The sequence below is a fragment of the Bicyclus anynana genome, chromosome 25, assembly GCF_947172395.1.
Source record: "Bicyclus anynana chromosome 25, ilBicAnyn1.1, whole genome shotgun sequence".
In the NCBI taxonomy this organism is placed as follows: domain Eukaryota; kingdom Metazoa; phylum Arthropoda; class Insecta; order Lepidoptera; family Nymphalidae; genus Bicyclus; species Bicyclus anynana.
The window spans coordinates 6,988,982-7,010,636 of NC_069107.1; the positions used below are offsets into that span (position 1 = coordinate 6,988,982).

The 21,655-nt window shown below is 35.4% G+C and overlaps 1 protein-coding gene across 4 annotated transcripts in view; it reads right to left on the minus strand.

Annotated features, from left to right (window-relative positions):
- Positions 1 to 230: 230 nt before the first annotated feature.
- Positions 231 to 21,655, minus strand: part of LOC112057909 (solute carrier family 41 member 1) — a 116,050-nt gene continuing 94,625 nt past the window's right edge. For all 4 annotated transcript variants that reach the window (XM_052889198.1, XM_052889197.1, XM_024098521.2 and 1 more), the window contains 8 exons: positions 17,929 to 17,995; positions 13,159 to 13,271; positions 12,553 to 12,697; positions 11,994 to 12,140; positions 9,983 to 10,130; positions 8,851 to 9,056; positions 7,998 to 8,146; positions 231 to 7,440 (listed from right to left, as the gene is read on the minus strand). In XM_052889198.1, the coding sequence (XP_052745158.1) occupies positions 7,258 to 7,440; positions 7,998 to 8,146; positions 8,851 to 9,056; positions 9,983 to 10,130; positions 11,994 to 12,140; positions 12,553 to 12,697; positions 13,159 to 13,271; positions 17,929 to 17,995 (1,158 nt within the window). In that variant the 3' untranslated portion in view covers positions 231 to 7,257. The remainder of the gene's footprint in view (positions 7,441 to 7,997; positions 8,147 to 8,850; positions 9,057 to 9,982; positions 10,131 to 11,993; positions 12,141 to 12,552; positions 12,698 to 13,158; positions 13,272 to 17,928; positions 17,996 to 21,655) is intronic.

The following is a 21,655-nucleotide window of genomic DNA, read 5'->3' on the forward strand; positions in this document are numbered from 1 at the left end:
TGAAACCAGAAAAAAAGAAAATAAAGTAAGATTGGCTTGTTTTATGATTTAGTTTTTGTAAACAATGTTTTATTTGTTAAATGAACCTTAGTGTGATTTTTTCTTAAATTTTAAATTTCAACTCAAAATGAAAGAAGGCTTAGGTATAGGAGAGATAAATGTAATGATAATCTGGGAAAATAAACTCGAAACAGAAATTAATCAGATTAAGTAAATGAAAAACTTGTACACAACTTCCAATTGTTTTTATTAAAATAAAAATCACCTAATTAAAATATACCAATACATTTTAATAGTTAATTAATATGGAACAATTAAACATTACTCTTTGCAATTAAAAATACTGTCTTTTCTGGGTAAGTATAATATAACAATTCATTCTCATGTCCCGACATGTCTTACACGACATCATATAAAGCACCGCGCAAAATATACGTCCAGAGTGAGCAAATATTTTTGCACGTTAACGTCATTGGCAAATGAACATACCTATATCTACATTATTTTTACCTTGCATCTCAATACATTTTTATATTGCAAAAGACACAAAAAACGTTGTTTATTTTTCATTTTACATAGTTTATTTTTCATAATGATATTTTTAGCATAAAACTTTGGGTCAAATATTTTTTTTACATTTTTAATCGCACTTTTTTTAATTACCTACTTAAATTTAAATTATACATGAGTTTTTTGAATGAGAGTGACATTTCTTTTTTCATAATGATATTTTTAGCATAAAACTTTGGATCAAGTAATTTTTTTTTTTACATTTTTAATCGCGCTTTTTAATTACCTACTTAAATTTAAATTATACATGAGTTTTTGAATGAGAGTGACATTTTTTTTTCGTGTTGAGTAAGTGCCGATGGCTACTTGTTTCACTTAGTCTTTCTTTGCAAAAATATTTACTCACAGAAAAAAAATTGTTTGCGCGGTCTTTCTTACAAAAAAAAATCAGCGGCGATTAATTAGCCTACGAACTATTTAACAATCATCTATATATACATATTAAAATCTCAATTGTATCACATCATTCATTCAAATATGCACCTTAAACTAACTTGCGATAGTGTCACTTTTTGTGTATTGTGAAATATTTGGTTTCCAACACTAACCACGGTTCACTTTCAAATGTATAAGGAACGAAAATATAATATTTTTTTTACACCTAAAAATATGTCTATAATCTAGAATTTTAATATTTTGAAGTGATTTCATTGCTTTAAAAAACATGCAAACAAAAATATGAAAATGTAAAATTAAAAAAAAATTAAAAACTTCGTAATATTTTTTCTAATAATATTTTTTTAATTTGTCAGTTAAAATGCTATTGAGCAGCTTAAACAATATTAACCTTTTAAAGTTTGATTTTAAGGAAATTATTTTTAGTGATATGGTTTTAATCTATCAAGCAACGCACCATCCTACATGAGACAGTTCGTTTCATGTAGGATGGTGCGGGTGACAGTTTGTTTAACTCTTGAAAGTTTTTTCTTTAAGGCTTCGCAAAGGCATTTCCACCGACAATTTAAAAATCCGTCATTATGTCAAATTAATATTGTTTTTAAAGTAGGTATTTTTTTCTTGAGAGGTAGTTAGCATAATAAATATAGGGAATTTACAATGGAGATCACACTATCACGATATAAAAATGCCACATATAAGCTTAATGTCACCAATTTCAAAACATTATACTTTGGATTGAGGATTTCATGATAAAAAAGTTTATACTGAAAGCAACCTAACACCGAAAGAAAGTTTGTATTTCATTGTTTATGGTTATTCAGCGAATATGGTTGTTATATAATTTAATTTCATTGCTAGTTGTTAGTTGCTTAGTTTACAATTTTTTTTTAAATTAACGATTTTGAGCTAATAATATGTAGCATTTTATATCTATTAATACACCTAACTACAAAAGAAACTATTAATAAGTTACAAAGACGCAGCATTTGTATTATATTTTTTAATACATTTATGTCGTTATAACATAAGATTCAAATATTGAGTTGTAAAAGATTATATTTTTATTATTATTACACGTCATTTGAGCCAAAATATTATTAGTATTGTGTGTCATTGTATTCCAAATTTAAAATAAACTGCTACTATGTTTGTATTTCATTGATTATGGCTATTCTGCGATTCTAGTTATTGTACCTTATTGTAGTGTTTCAACTGTAGTTAGACGTATAGTTCAATTACAACCATTCAGACAACGCGAATGATTTTTACACAATAGTAATCGTTATTCATTAATAAATTATATTTAAATTTATCTTAATACTATGAATTGCTTTATTGTACTCAATCGTCTAAGGTAACAACTTAAATTACTGCTAACTATCACGGCCTATGGAATAATGTTTTAGTGTTAAAAACAGATTTACATTTATGTATTATAGGTGAATTTAAATTGGCCATTATAACAACCTAAGATGTTTTTATGTCATAGACAACAACAACTACAATCGCTACAACAACGCAGCAATGTAAATGACAATTGTCGCACTAGGTAGCGGCTAATTTAAATCACAAAAGCATGAATTCGTATGAAATTATATAGCTAACTATAGATCACACATCGGATACTGTATCAATTAATATAAATACTTTCAAACAGCACACAAATATGTACTAGAGTTAGTTAAGGCCTAATTTAGTATTAGTGACTTGTCAAACTTTACTGTTTTAATAGCATTTGTTTTTTTTTCGTGTTGAGTAAGTGCCGATGGCTCAATGTGGGATCACTACGGCGACACCGGAGGGTTTGGGCGAGCGCAGAAGCATCGCCTGATGAGACCCGAAGGCTGAAATAAAGATAGAGGACTCTCTAAGGCCGTCTCCAATGAGACTCGGACCTCGGCTTAGAGGGCCATTCGGGAAGGGGTAACCGTGACCTGAGTGAATCAATCATCAATCAATTTGGCTGGTGTGAAGCCTCAAAAGGGTTGTAGGATTGTAGTCAAGGGCTGACTTGTAAAGAATTAAAAAAACATGAAATGATAAACCATGTTGAAAAATACAAATAGCTTTTGAACAATGTATCTCTAATCTCTATTTAAAAAAAAAAATATTAATCAAAACGGAGAATAACTTCCTATTCATCCTAGTATAAGAGACATAACAGATGTACAAGGCTCATGATGTCGCTTATTTTGAAATTAAATCAAAACTATGTGACTGTTGGTTTATTCAAAATTGCTAAAATTTATCGGCCATTATCTGTCAACATATAACTTTTTTAAAAGCAACAGTTGCTTTTAAAATTAAATGCACAATAGGTCCAAATTGACCTAAAAGTCATGAAACTCCATGAAATTTTTTTGGCTACCCTTACAAGTCACTAATACGAAGTCAACATAGATCACTAAGAGATGTGGAGATGAGTGATAGCCACTACTTCAAGATCATACAGTTTATATGGTTATTTATAATTTGATCTTACAATTGTAAATACACACATCACGAACTGTATTCCTCAAATCAAAACTGTCCTGGACTCTAATTTTACACATTCCCTAGATGGCGCTCATAAAAATAAACAGCAGCTTTCAGTGGCGAAGGATGGAATTTTGACGAAGGATAGCCGTCCCATAGAAAAGGAAATTGATACCGCTTGATATAAACTGCGGTTTCTCATACATCCATACATTACAATAATTAATGTATGTATTTTGTTTTAAAATGTAACCCGTCAGGAATCAGCGTCTATGGACTCTTCGCCGCTGGTAGCTTTTAAGAATCTCAATGCAAGTAGATAGTCACATAAAAAAAAATTCACAATATTCGTAATAAACAAACTAAATAAATAAACGTCACAATATTTTAAATGCAGTTGAAATTAATAAAATTAATATAATTTCAATTTAATTATTATTTACACGCTTAATATAAGAATTAATCTAGCTAATGTATAGGATATTTTGCGTTATAAACCAAGAAAACAACGTATTTGTGTGTCAAACGCAATAAATATCAATGCAAAATCTGCACCGAACGTACCGAACAGTGGTGTGCATAGAAACAATACAGCATTGCTTACCCACAACGTTTGTAACAATATGACCAGAAAAATGAGACACCTGGATTATTTTATTTTCCTTAACATAGCAAGGCTTTTTATTTTTCTAGTCATGATATAAAACCAGCATTTTTACATTTATCAGCAATGTTTCTAATCCACACCACTGTGACCCTAATTGTCTAAAAATAAAACTAATTATACATATATGTCCGTCTGTTATATAGCAGTTATAAAATGTTACATTGAGTAATAATAATCGCTACACCTAATAATTTCTATTCGAATACTCGACGGTAATAATGTTATATATAGCACTGTTCTGTAACGATGTCTTTATAACTCTACAGTTTGAATTTCGAATTCATTTCTATCTCTCTCTTTTTAACATAATATTATAGAAAGAGAGGTATTCTCAGTATTCTATCTTATTCTGTCGGATTATAAAAATATAGTTCTACTGGTTATATAACACTGCAACATTTTAAAACCGCACTATTTGTTATTTTAAATAATTATATTTTTATATAATGCATGTTGGGAGCACCACATTTTTTTTTGTTAAAACTGTGTATTATATGCATTAACTAGATTAATAATTACATGTTTTGTAACGTAGTGAGATATTCCACAAACAATTACCGTATTTGAGCACCTCTTTATCATACATGCATCTGTTTAACCAAATTCATTGCGACTTAAAAATTGTTAAATAAAATAAAATCAATGTGTCAAATTTCATAAAAAGCAATAAAATAGATGGGGGAAATAAAATAGTCAATAATACATGTTCCGTAAACCGTTAAAGCTTCTGACAAAACCGTAGACAGAGAAGTATATAGACAGGCAAATAAAAAGGCATTCACTCAAAAATGAGAAAAACTTGGCGTGGACTCATAAAAACAAGACAAGGCGATTTGGTATTGCAAGTGGTAAATAATCAGTGAGCTGTAAATATAATAGTAATAAAATGGTTGAGTGTAGTGTTTTGTGATGTCTAAATCGTATGTAGACATTACAAAACATTACCTTCCGAACCGGTGGTCAAATCTTTGCAAATAGTCAACTGACGTTTCAAAAGTGCTAGTAAACTACCTAGCCTACTTAAAATAGACGCATTTTAAATTTTATGTTTTTGACTTAAACCAGAATGCCAATCAGCTGTCTAATAACTTCTCTATCTACGGACAACAACTATTGTCCTTTTGTAGGTTTTACGTCTGTATTTCGTTAAATAGGTACGTTATTAACGGCCGTGTTTTTTTTTTAAGTATTTGGCCATCTTTATTGTCGTTCGTATGATGGTAGTAATATACTTTTAATACAATCATAGTTAATCACATTTGGGATCATATATCACAGACAGGACCGCCAGCGGATCACTACTAACATATGATAACATCACGCCAAACTTTATAGTCATTCTAAAGATTACACTAAATAATTGGGTTATTCACCAACTCGGTGTCTTTCAAGCATTAGAACTTGAATCTGATAACTCGACCATCTATAAAAAACAATTGAATATGAAATTTTGAAAAGAGTTAAAAACAATTTCAATATTGTTGCATATTAGAACTATTTCATGTGACATTTTTTATTTGATTTTTTTTATGTTTAATATGTGTATTGTTGGCGTGCTTTATATAAATAAATAAATAAATGAATAAAAAGGGCACATGTCAGATATTTTCTACATACCTACATCTCACAATTATAAAATATTCAAACGGATAATATTTAGGTTAATTATTTTAAAATAAATAATTTTAGTAATTTTCGATGGCCAAAATGTAACACAATTGTTACTTTTAGAAACTATGTACTGGTTTGGACATTTTTTTTTTAAATCTGGACATTTTAAATTTTCAGAAAATATGTGCCCTTTTCCAAATTGCATATTCAATTAAGTTTCAAATGGCTTTCATTTATTGATAGCGACCGAGTTAGCGAATAAACACTCTGAAATGATAGCATGTGAAAGCATTATTTGGAGAAGATATAAAGTTTGGCGGAACCTATATCAATTACTACTATGATAATAATTTGACGAAATGTTATTAAAATGCTTTAGCGCAATTGCAAGTCGCTAGAAGCCCGAATATTGGCAGCTACATTTATTTAAGTATCTCTACTGAGTCGAGTTTATAGGGGCTACCAAATTTTCAAGACACGAGTGTAATAAATGTTTTTTTCATGTACGTAACTGCAGTTTTTTTATTGTATTTACGTAAATGCTTTTACAATAAAAACGTAAATACAATAAAATATGTATTAAAAGAAGTGAAAAAATATATTTAAATAAGTTTAAATCTAAATTCAGACTATTAATTCACCAAAAAAGAAGATCTATTTTCTTTCTTTTTCTTATGATATTCATTATAAATATTACCCTAATGAATTTACTACTGCTGGAATTACTTTTTTCTTTAATACAAATAATATGAAAAAGAGAAAGTCAATTTATGCAATGGTATTTTTTGTGGGCTATAGAAATTAAGCCGAACTTCTTAAGCAACGTTTGATTATATAACAATTTTGAGTAACTGCAAATTTTGAGTTTCCAAACTGTAAATTTTGAGTTTCTAAACTCAAAACATAGTAACAGAACCTGAGTGACAGTTACAAGACAACATAAATTTGGTTGAGTTGAAATTTTGGCAGCCCCCATCAAATTGCTCGCTCATAAAATCACATGATTTCTAAGTTAGTCATAACTATAAAAACGACGCACTCCACACAATACCCATCATAATCCAACAATAAGACTTTCATCCTATTGAAAACAACGTCCGATATAAAAAATAAATGGATGGCATTCTATTAGCAAAATACATTTTGGCAATTTCTCACACAATACCGTAATGCTATTCCTAAGCTAAATTAAGCCCATTTTGCTTTAATTTCATTATTTAGGATGTCAAATAATCACTCCAAAATGACCGCAACGCTCAACGAGACAAAGTATTCTGTAAAATTACAAGACATCGATAGTAAATAAAAATGATCTTCACTCGTCAGTCGGTTAATGTTAATTCCGCGTTAATCACGAATTATACACACTACTCTATAAAATAAAAGTCACTAAAATCGTTGATAACTTGATATGATTTTGTGATGGTCTTAAACCGTTATCGTGATTGTCAACTACAGGCTAGTTTAGAACCTCTACGCGAATAACATTTTAGCTTAGCGTAAGCTTTTTGGTTTTCAGCCACATCCTAATATCTCTAGACGTTGTTGCCATACTCCATGCCGAAGATGGAAAGGATCACGAAGGCTAAGCCGAGGAACACTGAACCGAGGAGGTCGCCGAGCGAAGTCAGGTAGGGGATGGCTGCGTTGTCGGGATCCTTCTTCTTCTTCCACATGAAGTGGATGAGAATGTACGCCAGATACAATAGCACCATGACCTGGAAGAGGAGAGGTTTAGTTTTAGATGGTACAAATATTAATTACGATATATATATTTTGCAAAGTGATATTGAAAAGAATAAGCAGCTCAAGTTAAGTTCATGGCATTGCGCAAAGTAGCGTTGTAACTTTTGATAACAATTTATACACAATATAGGTGTGAACCTAGAAGATTGAGAGCTGGTGTGAGCCGAAAATTTGTGTCTTTATGAAAGCTGGAAATTTGTCACACTATGCTTTTCTCATAGGGTGGTATACATAAGAGGTATTTGATGACTTGAGCTCAGTTGTATGTTAGGTAGCGTTGACACCGTCATGCTGCTAGTGATTTTGTGCAATAAAGTTTGTGGTAATTATTAATAACGTTTTGTGCTGTAATTATTGATAATGTTTCATGTTGTAATTATTGATTATAAATTGTTTAATGTGGGCATGGAGAACATGTCGGGCAGGAAAGATGAGTCACCGCTAGATGTCACCAGACCACCTGGTGGAGGACTAACACTGCCCTTCAACGGGTCGCTTTTTTTATCAATTATTTCTATAAGAACCTCACCTGAACTACGGAACACAAGACGTATGTGATACCGAACGCCACCTGTATGGTGACAACGCCCTGGAAGATGAAGTCCGCCACGAACATGAACACGATCTGACCGCAGAGCGCCAGGATGAGCAGCATGCGGGCCACCTTCGCTGCGGTCGCTGGAAGGAGATGTACGAGATTAAAAAAGGAACAAATTATAAATAAAACAGAAACAGATAGATGATTACGTAATACTACAGGTATCAAGGGGAACAGCAGAAGCAGAGAAGGTGAGTGTTGCACGTTTAAAGGAACTCAACTATACTCCCAGGTCAAAGGAGAGAGTCGGATTTATTCTCTCGTGGATTTAGTATACGCACGATGAATGCATGGAATGCTAAGATATTCGTCTCTAAATATGGTTATAGAAGTTGGTGCGAGAGGCATGCCAGCTACAATCTGCTTTAAGACATTGGCCTAATTAGAAGTTCAGTTGTATAATGTATATTAGAGCGGAAATCAAAAGCTGTTCTAGCAGGATCCTACCAAATTTGACTAAGCAAGGAGAACAACACGAGCAGTGAGGTTAGTGTTGAAGAAGGTGATCTCCTTAAGCCTATAACCGTGCAGTTTTAGGATATGCTCAGAACTATGTAATTTGACTGAGAAAAACTCGAGCAGTTGATTGATTGTTGACGAATGTCTTATAGAACACACATTCGTGCCACAAGTCTCGAGATATGTTCAGAGTTTTTCTATCTGCTACGATGGAGCTGGCACCCGGAAAGTAAATTCATAGATTTCCTAGATCAGTCTTGTGTTTTGATGTCTCTAGACTGGCTGTTAAATGAGAATGCGTATAAAATAAGTGATTGGAACTCACTTCCATAAAACAGCGTCTTCCACGGCCACTCAATGATCCTGGTGTTCTCGGGTAATTCCCCAGGTATGGCAGTCTGGTGGAGATGTGTGGCCAGTCTCGACGACTGCACACACACCAGGTTACCGCCGATACCATTCACAATGGGCTGGAACACTTCGTAGCCTTGGAACTGATCCACTGCTTGGTCTAGCACGATGCCGCCCACACTGAAAAAATATTATTTTTAAAACGCTGCTGCCGGATATTCATAATTCATTAATGGCATTATCAACCTACTGTAACGCTACAATTTAAATAGTACAGTTGTTTGCACTGAGCCTACGGAGGGCACGCTCTAATGCCTCTCTTGCTCTGAGGTTCCAGGTTCTTCGCCTTCATCGCCTTCTTCACCTTCCATCCATCTGGTCTTCCCTCACCAACGCACGCCGAGGCTAATACTTACGGACCCTGGAGCGGGAACTAGCCTACAACCTACGTTCAGGCCAGTGACTGCTTGTTATAAGATACCTGTCGGTGTGTTGGCGCGTTTGAAAAAGTATACGGTCTGAACCCTGAACTATTTTACTGTTTCATTTGTATACCTACCTACCCCTACCTGTGGCGGGCATAGCCCACTGCCACACTGCAAATAAAATATTAGCACTATCCATATGAGAGAATCGTGGTTGAAGCTATAAGACGGAAGCATGAACCCATTGAAATAGGCTGTTATGGATGATGAAATGTGGACGATTCATTTGCTCAATCGTCAATTAAAGCTTGGACGACTTCTCTGGCATAGTTGGTAGATCCTGGTTTCGATTCCCAGCTCAGAGCAGTTCAGAGTTTTATATTTTATGAATTGGGTCAGGTCTGGTCTGATGGTAGGCATAGGCCGTGCTATTTATCACCCTACCAGTAAAGTCGTACCGCCAAGCGATTAAGCGTTCCTCTACGACGCCGCTTAGAAATAGTCAGGAGGATATAGGTATAATAAACTTGCACTTCTTCAAAGTCTAAAAAGCGGACACCGTTTTAGACTGTATCGACATTTACGATCAGTCAACATCGCAGTCAAAGGCTAATGATATCAATGATAACAAAAATAAGGTCTTGAATTCCATAACATTTTATAACTTTGGTGATCACTTACCCGCTGATGAACAGCGCAGAAATGACGGGCGTCCAGCCGGTGGTGAGCACGGTCTTGGTGTACTTGTTCCGCCACACGATGAACACCCAGATGGGCAGCAGACTGTAGTATACGCACAGAAGGGCGATCGGCTGCCAGAGGGAGATTTCTGTAAAGTAAAGGAGAATAGATAACATCATAATATGTTCTACCTGCTGATCAGTATGAAGGCGGTGCTAAGCCGGTGATGTATTAATTCAAGCCATGTTATAGATTTAGATTTTGCAGACAGTGTTGTTTCATGTGGTTCTGTCAGAAATGGCTTAAATTAAGACAGCACCGGCTAAGCACCGACTTCATACTGATCAGCAGGTAGAACATATTATGATGTTATTTTTCGCTTTTTAGTTTAGTGGGTACGTTTTTAGGTTTTGAAGTCGGTTATATTTTTTTTTATTAAAATTTTTATTATTTTTCCATTTTTAGTGTAAAATTTCATCTCAAACGAATACATCAGACCCCTAATGACAGTCACAACCCATCTTGGTACTAAATTCTCATCAATACAAATTAATCAAGCCCAAGCACAAGGTAGCTACCGTAAACCGTTAAGAGGTGCCCTTAATTGACCTTGGTCTTCATCATCAGACCCCTAATAACAAACACAACTCATCTAGGTAGAAAGTTCTCAGCAATACGAATTAATCAAGGCCAAACACAAGGTAGTTACTGTAAATTGTTAAGGAGTTCCCTTAGTTGTCCTTGGTCTTCATCACCAAACCCCTAAATGACAGTCACAACCTATCTATGTGGAAAGTTCTCATTAATACAAATCAATCAAGCCCAAACAAAAGGTAACTGCTGTAAATCGCCGAGGAGTTCCCTCGTCAGATTTTTGGCTCCATCATCAGATCGATTTTAAACCTTCATGAAATTGTAGTGCTTAAAAGTACTAAATGGAAAAGTTTCCGAACACACTAAACACCCATATAATTTTCGAAAGTTCCTCTCAATTTCTCCAGGATTCCATCATCAGATCTTGACATGATGGCAATGGGACCAAATGGGGACTATACCGTTTCAAACAAAAAAAGAATTTTTGAAATCGGTCCAGGCGTCTTGGAGTAATCGGTGTACATACATAAAAAAAAAAAAAAAAAAAAAAAATACCGACCGAATTGAGAACCTCCTCCTTTTTGAAGTCGGTTAAAAATTAAGATAAACTTGAGATGCAATTTTTTAACAAAGTTAGGCTCGCGCTTGACTATAATTACACCAGACGAAGAGCAGGAATTTGGTCTAAGTAGAGTGGGCGTTTGACTAAAATAACCCTATACAGTCTTGGCTTAAAGGCGTTCAAATTGTAGGCGGCAGGAAACATAGCTGGAAGGGCATTTCAAAGCTTTGCAGTGCGATTTAGAAACGCAAGATTTACTTAGAAATTGACTGAATTCTTGTACTTTAAATTCTCAATGTCAGTAGATTCATTTATTTAGCTGTTCACTACATAGCTATTCACTAACGTAGTTGTTCATTAGATAGCTGATCACTTACGTAGCCGTCTTTTACGTAGCTGGTCAATTATGTAGCTGTTTACTTACGTATCAGTACCTACCGTTAATTCTTGAGCGAAATTTATATTGGACAATGTGAGTTTCAATGTCGTTTCTATCTTACTTTATTTAAATATAAAGTTATAAATAAAAAGAGACGAACTCGAGACTCATACAGCCGAGTTATCAAACATCAAAACAGAATAGCGCTACTATTTACAAACTTAGCTGTTTACTAACTTAGCTATTCACTAAGATAGCTGTTCACCAACATAGCTGTTCACTAACGTAGCTGTTCACTAACTTAGTTGTTCACTAACATAGCTGTTCACTAACGTAGCTGTTCACTAACTTAGTTGTTCACTAACATAGCTGTTCACTAACATAGCTGTTCACTAGCGTAGTTGTTCACTAACTTAGTTGTTCACTAACATAGCTGTTCACTAACGTATCTTTCACTAAAGTAGCTGTTCACTTACGTATCTGCTCAAACATGTACTGCGCGGTGACGGCGAGCACGGAGTTGCTGACGATGTCGCCGATAGACGCAGCGAGGGGCGTGGCCACGTTGTCGGGGTTCACTTTGAACTTCTGTGACCCGAATATCACCATCACCATCACAAAATCTGGAAGGTTATTGGAAATTCAAGATGAGTATATTATGTCGTAATGTGTTGTTTTGTGATTGCGATAAATTTATTTTTGATTATGGTATTAATAGGAAAATCTTAATAAACACTTCATAAACGATTTATTTTAAGAATTTTCTAGTGAAATATTTTCATGTACCTAGCTTTTTATCCGTACCCATGAACAGGCTTTCTGACTTATCGGCAAGGACAGGGAATATTGGTCATATTTATAATATATTATGGCAAATATTCTTCAAAAGAAAAAACAACATTTGTAGGTACTTAACGTTCTGCGACCTGAATTGCACTTTATTATATCGTAGCAAGAGTCGATATTTGTTTAACTGAATTTACGAAATGAACCTTCTGTAATTTTACTATATGTTATGTAGCTGTAGGTACTTACCAAGCACGAAGCACGTGGTGGTAGCAGTGAAGACAGCAGACGCGATCAACAACAGCACAAAGCTGCCGTTGAAGGCGCGGTCAGTTATGGTGTTGACGGTCACAGCGAACATCGCTACAACTGTCGCGGCCACTATTGCTTGTACCTATATGAGACAGAGAACAATCATCATCATCATCATCATTTGACGACCTCCGTGGCGCAGTGGCATGCGCGATGGATTTACAAAACAGAGGTCCTGGGTTCGATCCCCGGCTGGGCAGATTGAGATTTTCTTAATTGGTCCATGTCTGGCTGGTAGGAGGCTTCGGTCGTTACCACCTTACCGGCAAAGACGTACCGCCAAGCGATTTAGCGTTCCGGTACGATGCCGTTTAGAAACCGAAAGGAGTGTGGGTTTTCATCCTCCTCCTAACAAGTTAGCCCGCTTCCATCTTAGATTGCATCCTAACTTACCATCAGGTGAGATTGTAGTCAAGGGCTAACTTATAAATCAAATAAAAAAAAATCATCACTATAAAAAAAAAGGAATCGAAAACGTGTCGAATTGAAGTCGGTTGAATATGAAGATACCCGCGATATACGAGATGGTAGGTAGATGTTTACCTGAACTAATGATATGTTTCCGACCACCATGGATATGACCTCTCTCGGTGACGTCATGTTCCCCAGGTTAGCCTGCGTCGACAGCCGTGAAGCCAGGCACATGTCCAGATTACCTGAAACATAAATAAATTAATAAAATTAATAAAAATTGCCAAATAAAAATTCTAGATCAGCTTAAATAATTCTTTTTAACCCTTTGATGACAGCGGGGACAAATGTGTCCCTAGCAGATAATTAGAAATATTTTATATTAATAATTGTATCATTATATTTAAATTATATTAATAATAATAAAGCCAATACCCATTTTTTTTCGTTAATGTTTAAAAGCACCTTGAGTTTTCTTTTTATTTTTAACATTATGTTGGTAATACGATATATTGACTTCAGTAAATCTCAGGCAAAGAGTATCAGCTATCGCCCACAGGGACAGGTTTGTCCCAAAAAGTGAAGTTGTCAAGTTGAATAAGTCAAACCGAATCTTCGGTCCGATAGTATAGAGAAACAGAGAGAGAGAGAGAGAGAGAGAGAGAGAGAGAGAGACAAACAACGAGGCAATTGTAATTAAATATGTTTGTTCCATTCGCACGAGCTGTCAGAAACGCAATCTCTCGAGCGGCCGGACTTTAACTATTATTCTATAAAAACTAGCGGAAGCCCGTGACTTTGTCCGCGTGAAACCCTCCCCTACCCCTTTTCTAAGTATCCCATGTATGACTTCTGGTTCTAAGCTACCTTCTTTTATATTGAATTAAATTACATTCTGGAAATCATTGAAAATAGAAATCAAGTCTTATCAAACGCCACTTCTAAGTGTCCACGCCTCCTCAAAGTGCACACACACAAAGCATAGCAAACACTCGAAGGTGTGTGGAAATTTAAGATAAACACTTTGTTTTGGTTAAAATATTATCTATTTTCAAGTAAGTGATTACAATCATCGATTGGAAAACATACCTACATTATTATCGTTCAAGTGATAAAATTACAATAGATAGAAAATAATTGCTGTATTTTAGTCTCATAAAATCTCAACAACTTGATTTTTTAATCGAAAAGCGAATATAAATGTCCAGTGGACATCTATATTCTCTCCACCGAAGAGGAGCGAGGCAGCTGAGTCGAGAAACGGAGAAATGTTAACCAATAGGATTGCACAAAATATGCGCTCCTCTTAAGTGGACAGGGACTTGCGAGCTAGTTTAAAAATCCATATAAAATCGGTAAGCGGAGCGGGGAAACGGAGCGGGGTTGAATAAATTAAATTTAACAATTATTTATTTAAATAGTCTGCAACTCCGCACCGCATCCTCGTTCCGCAGTGGTGGACAGGCAGCTTAACTGTCTAATCCATTACTGGGATCAATTCCAATTCCAAGTCACACCCCTTCTTGCATGAGACATACTTAAACAGTTACAAAGTTATTCTTCAAGTGTTCATATACAGGTATCTTGATATATAATGACGTGGAAAATACTCCACTTATATCAATGATTACTTGGGGCATTGATATGAGGTTCTTTTCCAAGCCCAAGAGCCAATAACGAATTCAGTTAACACTTTAAACAAGCAAACTTAGACCCAAAATAGAGGTCCTAAATTCTAGTTAGAAAGACCATTAGGTAAAAAGAAATCACTAAATTACAAATAAGGGACGCGATTTTTTTTTCATTCATGGCGTTTTCATACCACGACGCCTTCTATGATAAACGCTTCAAAGTAACCTCTTAAAAAAACTAACTACGTATACTAATTTTGGTATAATGGTAAATGGAATCTTGGAGCAAAATATAGGATACTTTTGACCCTAAAGAAAATAAAAGGGGTGAAATAGGGGTTGAAAGTTCGTATGGAAAGTCCATTTTAAGAGTTACAGTTTTAAAAATTTGTTCATAAATCATGAAAAAAATACGAAATATAATATCATTGAGGAACATTTAAAATTCAACCCAAATTATTTTAAGTGGTGAAATAGAATAGGTTGAAACTTTACAATGATTTTTACGCGGACAAAGTCGCGGGCGTCCGCTAGTACCTAAATAACCATCATGTATTGTATTGTACCATTAAGAATGTCATCAATTTTACAACTCCTAGACTACAAAACTATCACATCCATTATAATCGTGTGTACTCGAGAATAAGCAACGAGACAATTACAACTCGAAGACAATGCAATGATCTTTGTACACAATCGTAAGAGACAGTCGTTTATTTTTTTTCACCCACTTTACAATCACGGGTAATTTTACTATTTTATATCGCCATCAAGTCAGGTTTAGGTAAATTCTTTACAAACAATAGACAATAGTATAATCACAGAGATCTGCACTGCTACGTCATCGATATTCCTCGGACACGTACCTACTATGCGGTTCAGTTCGTCTTTCTTTATACGCACTGTTTCCCCCACCTACAATATGGGTATTTAGTGAATAGGCATCTTTTAGGCAAGAGCGTTCTATCATATGCTGCATCATCGCTTACCATCCGGCGTGATTGCAGTTAAGCGCTTGCTTATACAAAATAAAAAATGAAAAAAAAAATACCTTTGCCGCACATCGCGATAAACCGAATACTCGTGTTAAATCGCCACATAACACATAATGTACAAGCTATTGCATGTGTGGGGACCAAATAATCACGAATACATCGGGTACTTTGTGCTATAAAAAGGACAATTCGCACATTCGCGTGTTTTTTTACTCTGGCTTTTAACTAAGAACATATCTGATGGAAAGCAATAATGAGGATGAGACGCACTTTTCTAGAAAGTGCCTCTTTACTGTTGACTTGAAAGTGCTTAGAATGTAGGTGGTACAAAACACAGACGTCGTAAGGACATAAATTTTTTGTACCCTTAATACAAAAAATCAAAGTTTGGTACGAAAAATCAAAGTTTACGGTGTATAATTAAATACACCGTGAAGTTTCCTTCGTCTCAAACCGAAATTCCAATGCATATTCTACAATAATGTACCCAATGCATATTCTATATTAGTGATATTATAAAAAAACAAAGTACAATTGAAGGAGTTACCATTGTAACAAACTTCCAAAAATCGATTATTTTAAAACATCCTGTATTTTCAAACACCTACCTATTCCCCGCTATGCCGCTATTGGGCTCGTCTTCGGCCCCTTTGTGTCATTTACTTTAGCCTAAACTAGGCAAAGTTCAATGACTTACGAAACAGAATTAAACAGGATGATCAAATTTTTTCGTAAATTATAATTTTTTTTCGTTAGTGTGTGAATTAGCTTGAGGGCATTTTAATATTATTAAGGGATTTCTTGTATTAGACTAATAACAGCTGTCTGGGCGGCCATCCCGGCGGAATATTATAGTTCTTTAGCAGTTATTTTCAATTGACAAAAACAAAAGGAACCTGAGAAGTAATATTTGAATTGGTGTCCAGCGAGGTGGACTATTAGCCTACACTTTTTCATTTTGATAGGAGTCTCGTGGTCTACTGTAAGTCGAATATTGTATGTATTGTATGGTTGTTAATGTCAATGATGACTACCCAAGCACATAAACGACAAAGTTTGCAAATATATTACACAAAGACAATGCCTTTTAATCATCGAGCATACAATCGAGAATAATTTCATGTCCGTCTTAAAGTCATGTAGTTTACCTGCTATTTCATAATTGACAGTGTGGATAATTATAAAGTGACAGTAATTAGGAATAATTGAACAGAAGCCGGTTACATTGTGCGCTTCAAATACATAGCGATGCGAAGGAACTAATCTATGCCAATAGAAATGAGCACGTCTAGGAATTTTGTAATGACAGGTCTAATATGATAACATTTAAAGCGTCAATTTTTGCACACTTCATGGGACGGACTCAGGAAACTCAGAACCTAAAGGGTTTTGCGGTCGAAAGGGACTCCGCACTTAAAAAAACCTAGTACCCCGATGAACGTCACGAATAAACCATAAAATAAATATAATCAATACATATAAATAAAATGGAAGAGTCTGTCTGTGATACAGTGGAAGGAAAGAGACCACGTCGACATAGTTCGATGCGTTAGTCAGATCTGCACCACTTTCGACACCAAAGATAGAAAAGGTTTATTATGCAACATATTAAAGGATTTAACGTGGACGAAATCGTAAATTTTTCCTTAACTCAAATCCGAAAGGTTCTTATCACCAGGCAGAGCAGAGTTCAAAACGCCACTGACTGTCAAATATCAAAAGAGCCTGGTTTAAAAAACCCAATGATTAAAGTGCCTCGCGGACTAAACAGCAAGGGTGAATGGAAATTTTAGATAGATTAGAATAGATCAAGGCCAAGGTAAACGTTCCTGGATCAAATCTAGGATATTCTTAAGACTTGTTAGGTCTAGGTTACCATAAACCGAATGTTGTATTTACTTTATTCGGCAATTGATAGTTAAAGAAGACTTTTTATAACTTCAAATACACTTGTATTACTCATGTCAAGATTTTGTTAACTCATAATTAAAGTAGATACTCCATGTCGGGAGATGTTATATATGTGTATTTGTATCTAAGTCTATTGTCTATGTCAAGTTGTAATGTCTTCTGTAACTGTATTGTTTATATATCTCTCACTTGTTGAATAAAGGAAATAAAATACCGACGACTTTGTTTGAAAGGATTAATATGAATGGAAGAAGGGAGATTTATGGAGGGATCATACCCAGTGAGAGGACGTGATCTCTACCTCCCCCTACCGGGAATGAGGTGGGATGATAAATGTATGTATGTAACTCTGTTATTGTCCTCACCTTTCAAACCAGACAGAGATGGCACCAGGACGAATATGGCGTTCACTTTCAGAAAGACTTCCCAATTCTGTAACAAGTTATTACATAACATTAATAGAGAGCCATGATAGCCCAGTGGATATGAACTGCCTCCGATTCTGGAGGTTGTGGGTTCGAATCCGGTCTGGAGCATGCACCTCTAACATTTCAGTTGTGTGCATTTTAAGAAATTAAATATCACGTGTCTCAAACGGTGAAGGAAAACATCGTGAGGAAACCAGCACACCAGAGAATTTCTTAATTCTCTGCGTGTGTGAAGTCTGCCAATCCGCATTGGGCCAGCGTGGTGGACTATTGGCCTAACCCCTCTCATTCTGAGAGGAGACTCGAGCTCAGCAGTGAGCCGAATATGGGTTGATAACGAATTGACCACTTGGCAACCACTAATTTACCTACTGTTAAAGTACCTACAAACATCTTATCGGAACTGGGTGACTTTCAGTTTAAGACACATAAGGCATGCCACGTGCCTTCGATTGAAATTTACTATCATGTTATGCAATCTAACATATTAGTACGGTTGGAGATTATCACACACAAATAACATTGTCTATGATAAAAAGAGGACTTCGTTATAACAAATTAGGCTTGCGCATTGAGATATATTTAAAGATATCCACCAAATCTGTCAAATTCAATCATTTTATTCGATCTCAGATTACTTTTTATCTACGATTATATCTTCGCCAATAATCTCAGTGGGTAGAAACTTTGTTTTATTTTGCAAGTAGTGGGATCGATTCTTGGCTCTTAACTTTACGGGGTAATTTAAGTATTTCAATTAAAATTTAAATACAAAACAACAAAAAAAAAGATAAAAATTAGGAAACAATGTTTGCCACATTTTTTAACCGACTTCAAAAAAGGAAGAGATTCTCAATTCGAAGCGTATGTTTTTTTTATGTTTGTTACCTCATAACTTTGTCATTTATTAACCAAATTTGAAAAATCTTTTTTTGTTTGAAAGGGTTTTTTTTTGTTTTCATTAATTTTGTGATAAAAATCAAATAACTGAAATACGTCTTTGAAGTCGGTTCCATTTTTATGTTTAAAAGATTATTAATATGACTAAATATGTAAAGATTATTAATATGACTAAATAAAGATAACTCTGACGACGTAAACCGTGCCATATCGCATGTGTCGCATTGGTTCACTGCAAATAATCTACTTTTGAATGCCAAGAAAACTAAATGTATTGAGTTTTCATTGCCAAATGTTAAAAAATTAGATAAGTCTATAATGATCGATGGTGAAACACTGGAAATGGAGAGTTCCACAGTTTTCCTGGGAGTGACCTTGGATTGTAAACTTCAGTGGGGTGCTCATATAGAAAAACTGTCTGGTAAACTTAGCTCAGCGGCATTTGCCGTGAGAAAAATAAGACAGTTTACTGATGTTGATACAGCTAGGCTTGTTTATTTTGCGTACTTTCACAGCGTAATGTCTTACGGTATTTTATTGTGGGGCAAGGCTGCCGATATACAATCTATATTTGTACTTCAAAAAAGAGCAATTCGAGCAATATATCAATTAAAATCACGCGAGTCCCTTCGTCAAAAGTTTAAAGAAATAGGTATACTAACAGTAGCCTGTCAATATATATATAACAGTATAGTATATGTAAGACAAAATATTAATTTGTACAAACGAAAAGGAGATTTAAACCCACGTCTTACTAGGCATAAGTTAGTTATTTCTGCATATCGTCTCCAAAGAGTAAAAAAATCTTTTGTAGGTTTGGGTGTACTCTTCTATAATAAGATCCCCAAGACTGTGATGGACCTGCCAATGCATAGCTTTAAGCAATGTGTTAAAAAACATCTACTTAGTCGAGGGTACTACAACATTGATGAGTTCCTTAATGATAAAGATCGTTGGATCAGCTTCCACCTTCACACAGAAAGTAAAACTACAAAAAATGTAAACAGTAATTGTTATTAATTGTAAATTATAATACTGTATGACTTTTTCAAAAGAGCAACTGTTGAGTTTCTTGCCGGTATCTTCTCAGCAGAACCTGCCTTCCGAACCGGTGGTAGAATCTTTACAAATAGTCAACTGACGTGTCAAAAGTGCTTGTAAACTGAGCCTACTTGAAATAAATGATTTTTGATTTTGATTTTGATTTTTATGTTCCGCCTTTCTTTTTTGTCTTTATTGAGGCTTCATAGTGTGCCGTATGCTGCCTGTCCACCAAAATGGAGCGAGGCAGCGGAGCCGAAAAACGGATTTATGCGGAGCTTAGTTGCAGATTGTGTTAAATAAATAAAATACATATGTTAAATTTTTTATTTAACCCTGCTCCGTTTCCCCGTTCCTCTTACAGACTTTACAGGAATTTTTAAATTAGCTCACAAGTCCCTGTCCACTTAAGAGAAGTAGAGATTTTGTGCAATCCTATTGGTTGATATTTCTCCGTTTCTCGTCTCCGCTGCCGCACTCCGCTTCGGTGGACTCGCAGCCCAAGAACGAATTTTTCGACAGGGCCGGATTAAGGAGTCTAAAGTCTAACGCGGACGAAGACACGGGTATCTTTTAGTATTATACAAAGACTCACTTATCATCGTGATTACAAACAGATTGTGTCAAAATTATTTTTTCGCCAAATCTTATTTGTCAATCAGACAATGTTTAAGATAATCGCATTATGGATTTGTTTTGCCTACCGTAACTCGTTATCTGTGGTAAAAATAGACAAGTGTACATAATCTGTGGTAGCAAATCTCGTATCGTGTATAGCTTCTGTTGATCGCGATGACTATCTGTTGTGGACAGCTAATAAAGTGATTCTTTATTGTCATTGATAAAAAGTTTTATGATGTACGACACACTTGAAAGCTGATGACGACAGCAAGTGAGTACAAACTATAGCTTGGCAACTTCGTTTATAACACTCCCGATGGGCCGAGGGGCGTGTAGCGATGAATGAAAAACCCACGACTGATGCACGCACGCACGATATCACACCGGCGCAGTCTTTCCCCCCGTCGCCCGCATACCATGGGAGTGTCATCAACGAACTTGCTAGGCTATAATACTAATATATAAAGCTGAAGAGTTTGTTTGTTTGTTTAATTGAACGCGCTAATCTCAGGAACTACTGGTCCGATTTGAAAAATTCTTACAGTGTTAGACAGCCCATTTATCGAGGAAGGCTATAGGCTATATATTATCTCCATATTCCAACGGGAACTTCTTATATGTCTCAAAAGAAAAGAATATTTGCCATATTTTAATATGACCAATATTCCTATTCCCCTCCAACTAGTCGGGAAAGACTGTATTAGAAGTGGGTACGACAATAGACCAACGGGGTTGGGATCGAACCACCACCCCTCGGTGATGACTTCGACCGCTCTTACCGTTGAGCTATTGAGGCTCTTTATAGACAAGCGAGTAAAAACTCAGTGCGTGTTGCCAGATGGCCTATGGTTCTAATACTTGGTCACTAACTATGGGCCTCATAATAAGGCTCGGCGTAATCGAATTAGAAATGAGGCGATCCGCAGAAGAACCAAAGTCACAGACATAGCTCAACGAGTCGCGAAGCTCAAATTCAAAGACCCCAAAGGGGTCCCAAGGTGTTGGAATGGCGACCCTGCACTAGTAAGCGCAGTGTTGGTCGACCCCCCACCAGGTGGACTGACGTCATCAAGCGAGTCGCAGGGATTCGCTGGATGCAGGC